The sequence below is a fragment of the Octopus bimaculoides genome, chromosome 26, assembly GCF_001194135.2.
Source record: "Octopus bimaculoides isolate UCB-OBI-ISO-001 chromosome 26, ASM119413v2, whole genome shotgun sequence".
Lineage (NCBI taxonomy): Eukaryota > Metazoa > Mollusca > Cephalopoda > Octopoda > Octopodidae > Octopus > Octopus bimaculoides.
Genome location: NC_069006.1, coordinates 10,301,422 through 10,306,557, shown reverse-complemented (window position 1 = coordinate 10,306,557; position 5,136 = coordinate 10,301,422). Strand labels below are relative to the sequence as shown.

The following is a 5,136-nucleotide window of genomic DNA, read 5'->3' as shown; positions in this document are numbered from 1 at the left end:
ACTACCATCATCACCAAAACCCACACATTACTACCACTCCCATCACAAAACAATCATTAAAACAGATAAAAAAATTTTTTTTAATAATTTGCTAAAAAAAAAAAGAGCAGAAAATATGCAAAACTACAAGCCTGACCTTCAAAATATTCAGTTCATATTTGATGTGACCCCTGAAACAGAGTTTGGCACGAAATATGTCAATGTTGATATGAAGAAGACCAACATGTGCCTCAGCAAAGGCTTCATCGTGAACATCAATTTTGAAAAAGCCACTCTGTGTCTCTGAAATGGATTAATTACATATATGTGATTGGCTTTCATTATTATTCATGCCAGCAAGGACAAAAGACATTAAATGATGATGATGATGATGATGATTTTTATTATTATTATTATTATTATTATTATTGAGTGAGTGAGTGAGCAGTGCATGCCATCAAAGTTACACTGGGGTAAAATATACAAAGCCCAGTATACCCATCATGACTGCCCGTCTAATAAGGGTACACTAGGTACATGCATCACAACCATATGTGCGTGACATAGTGGTCTCATATCAAGATAAACAGCGCATGACGTCGCAGGTGAGGCACAGTTAGACTTTTCTTCAAGTCAAGTAGCCCATCCCACTCAAAAGGTCCCTGAATAAGGTTTGTTTAAGGATGTTGAGCAAAACACCCATGTTTCCAAAGGTGAATTATTCAAACCCCAAAGAATTCCTCTCAACACATGGCTATGATGCTCTCCCACTACTTCTGCTTGTGATTAGAGATGCACGTATCGTCAGCCACCAAGGGACATGCTCAACTGATTACGGTCAAACAACTGACAAGTAAATCTGTGGTACTGAGCAGAATATTTGCTGTAGCCCATCTTTTATACCAAGACAAAACAATGTAAATGATAACTCTTCCAATCAGTTAAGATAAAAAGCCATGAGAGCCACTGCCTGGTACTGCATCAGGGTAAAAATGGTACTCATCAATTACTATTATTATTATTTTTATTATTATTATTATTATTATTATTGTTATTATTATTGTTATTAAGATGATGATGATGGGGATGATGATGATAATGATAACAACGACAATGATGATGGTGGTGGTGCTGCTGCTGATGGTAGGGATGATGATGATGATGATGATGACAATGAGGTTGTTCATCATGATGATCCACAATAATAATAAAAAAAAGGCATCTGAAAGGTGGGGTGATGCATACCCTGCACACACACACAAGGATAAAATGAAATATAATGTAATAATCTCGAATTCGTATTTCAACAAAATGACATCAAGAGATAGTTCCCCTGCTTATCGTTTATGCATAAGTAACAGAGAAAATATTTACCAAATCAAAATTTAATGAGTTCAAGCCACTCACCCAATTAGCATTTCTGCCAAATTTGATGAAAATCTGTTCAGCCGTTTTCCAGTAATTTTGCAAACACACAGACAAAGATGAGCAACTAAAATACCTTGCTTTCATTTATGCATGCAGGGTAAAAAATAATGACTCCCCTCCCGCCAGTACACGGCTGGTACTTTATTTCATCAACATTAGTAGGATTTGAACCGAATTTGGAAAATCAGTCCAAATGGACCATCCACATTACTCCACGAGGAGCAAATGCCAGTTTCCCACTTTACTCTAACATATATATTCCTCTCTGGATAGGATGCCTGTCTGTTGCAGGATTATTCATTTTTGTCAGCTGAGTGGACTGGAGCAATGTGAGATGAAGTGTCTTGCTCAAGAACACAATGCACCGCCCTGTCCAGGAATTGAAACCCCAATCTTACCACGAGTTCAACACCCTAACCACTAAACCATGAGCTTCTAAATGCTGTATGATGTTTAATGTCATCTCTTTAATGAGGGAGAAAGAGGGGGGGAGAAAAGAGAGAGAGGGAAAGAGAAAGGGAGTGAGAGAAAGAGATGGAGGGAGAGAAAGAAAGAGAGAGAGAGGTAAATAGAGAGAACGGGAGAGAGTAGAAGAAAGAAAGAGAGGGAAAGAGAGAGAGAGAGAGAGAGAGAAAAGAGAAAGAACGACAGTGGTAAAGAGAGAGAAAGAGATATGAGAGAGAAAAGAGAAAGAACGACAGCAGTAAAGAGAGAGAAAGGGAGAGAAAGAGATAGATGGAAAGAGAGAGAGAGAGAGATAATTTCTCAACAGCCTTCCTTGTATTGCTCTAGTCCCTTCTCATAAGCAATAATTGTCAATCCAACACCAGACAAAATAATTATGCACCTCTCCAGTTGTATTAATTACAAATGAGTAGCTGGGACACATTCCTGACATTACAGGTTCATGAACTGGGTTGATATAAATTCCTTAACCCTAATCTCTTACTTGTTTCAGTCATAGGACATGTCTTAAGGGCCTCAAAGGAGTTCAAGCCAAACAAATTAATTACATTTTGAGAAAGAAAATGTTTGGTGTTTATTCCATTCAGCACTGATGCCAAAACTGCTACATTAAACATAACCTAACACCGGTTGCAAAGTAATGGAGTGAGACACAAATACAAACACAACACGCACACATTTAAAATTTCATCAAGGCAGTATGGCCAGTTTAATAACTGAAACAAGCAAAACACTATTGTAATAATAAATGGGTATTCTTCCAGCAGTATATTGGATAGATATTATCCCTTAGTGGGTTGGATTCATAACCCCTAACTTTCTTGGATTTATATATATATATATATATATATATATATAAATTAGATTGGAGCCTGGTGTAGCCATCCGGTTGCACCAGTCCTCAGTCAAATCGTCCAACCCATGCTAGCATGGAAAGCGGACGTTAAACGATGATGATGATGATGATGATGATATATACACATATATATATATATAGGAACAGGAGTAGCTGTGTGGTAAGAAGCTTGCTTTCCAACCACATGGTTCAGTCCCACTGCGTGGCACCTTGGGCAAGTGTTTTCTACTATAGCCTCAGAGCAAAGCCTTGTCAGTGGATTTGGCAGATGGAAACTGAAAGAAAGCGTGTCATATGTATATGTGTGTGTGTGTATATGTATCTGTGTTTGTCCCCCACCACCATCACTTGACACCGATGTTAATGCATTTATGTCTCCATATCTTAGTGGTTTGACAAAACAGACCAATTGAGTAAGTACTAGGCTTACAAAGAATAAGTACTGAGGTCGATTTGTTCGACTAGAGGTGGTGCTCCAGCATGAAAGCAGTCAAATGAATGAAACAAGTAAAAGAACCGCCTGACTGGCCTTCGTACGATTTTCGAGTGAGATCGTTGCCAGTGCCCCTGGACTGGCTCTTGTGCGGGTGGCACATAAAATACACCATTTTGAGCGTGGCCGTTGCCAGTACCGCCTGACTGGCCTTCGTGTGGGTGACACGTAAAAGCACCCACTACACTCTCTGAGTGGTTGGCGTTAGGAAGGGCATCCAGCCGTAGAAACTCTGCCAAATCAGATTGGAGCCTGGTGTAGCCATCTGGTTTCACCAGTCCTCAGTCAAATCGTCCAACCCATGCTAGCATGGAAAGCGGACGTTAAACGACGATGATGATGATGATGATATATATATGTATGTATGTATGTATAACTGATATTAGTTCTTTTATTTGTTTCAGTCATTTGACTGCGGACATGCTGGAGCACCGCCTTTAGTCGACCAAATCAACCCCAGGGGGGACATAAACACACCAGTATTGGTTGTCAAGCAATGCTGGGGGTCAAAAACAGACACACAAACATACACATATGCACACACACATATGACAGGCTCCTTTCAGTTTCCGTCTTTCAAATCCACCCACTCACAAGGCTTTGGACATCCTGAGGCTATAGTAGAAGACACTTGTCCAAGGTATCATACAGTGGTACTGAACCCGGAACCATGTGGTTGGTAAGCAAGCTACTTACCCGACAGCCACTCCTGTTTGTTTTTATGTTCAGTTACAATAAAAGCAGTTTTTAATATAATAAAAACACGAAGGTGCTGAAGCTGGCAGAAATGCCGGGCGAAATGCTGAGAGGGATTTCGTCTGTCTTTACGTTCTGAGTTCAAATTCTACCAAGGTCAACTTTGCCCTTCATCTTTTCGGAGTCGCTGAATTAAGTACCAGTTGTGTACTGCGGTCGATCTAATCGACTGTCCCCCCCTCCTCTAAAATCCTGGGCCTTGTTCCTAGAGTAGAAAAGAATATAATAAAGACATTAAGGTGGCAAGCTGACAGAATTGTTAGCAATATTTCGTCTCTCTATGTTCTGGATTCAAATTCAGCTGTGGTCAACTTTGCCTTTCATCCTTACAGGGTTGATAAAATAAGTGCGAGTTGAACACCGGGGTCAATATAATTGACTAAGCCTGTTTCCTGACCCTTCAGACCTTGAACCAAAATTTGAAAGCATTCCCTTGACTATCGTATTACGTTCCAAAACCCCTTACGATTGGTGAAAATCCACAAAGTAGAAACAGTACTGTACTCTCTTTTATTCTTTTATTTGTTTCAGTTATTTAACTACGGCTATACTGGAGCATTACCTTATGCCGAACAAATTGACCCCAGGACTTATTCTTTGTAAACCTAGTACTTATTCTATCAGCCTCTTTTGCCAAACTTCTAAGTTACGAGAATGTAAACACACCAGCATCAGTTGTCAAGCGATGGGGGAGACAAACATAGACACACAAATATATACACACACACACACATATATATATTATTAATAAATCTCAGGGTAGCAAAAAATTTTAGAAATTCTTTTTGCTACCAGTGGTCTAGCGAGAAGGAAAAACTAGTCAATAGACTATATATTAGTCATATATATATACATACAGTGTACATTTAAACTCATAAGAGAGATATCCGTAATAGGACATCTAATCCACTAGAAGGAGCAGTCAAACTCCAAACCACAATTAGGGATAATTTCGAAAGGGAATGAAAAATAAAAACATTTACCATCTATTTCCTGAACCAATGGTTTCTGGCCTAGCAAATTATTTTATTTTGCTGAAAATAGCTTGAAACCAATTGTGGTTTGGAGTTTTGACTGCTCCTTCTAGCGGGTTAGATGTCCTATTATGGACATCTCTGTTATGTGTTTAAATGTATAGTATATATATATATATATATAT

The 5,136-nt window shown here is 38.9% G+C and overlaps 1 protein-coding gene across 1 annotated transcript in view; it reads right to left on the bottom strand.

Annotated features, from left to right (window-relative positions):
* Positions 1 to 5,136, bottom strand: part of LOC106878080 (uncharacterized) — a 161,693-nt gene that overhangs the window by 129,579 nt on the left and 26,978 nt on the right. Inside the window, exon 6 of the mRNA XM_052976903.1 lies at positions 137 to 282. Within this exon, the coding sequence (XP_052832863.1) occupies positions 137 to 282 (146 nt within the window). The remainder of the gene's footprint in view (positions 1 to 136; positions 283 to 5,136) is intronic.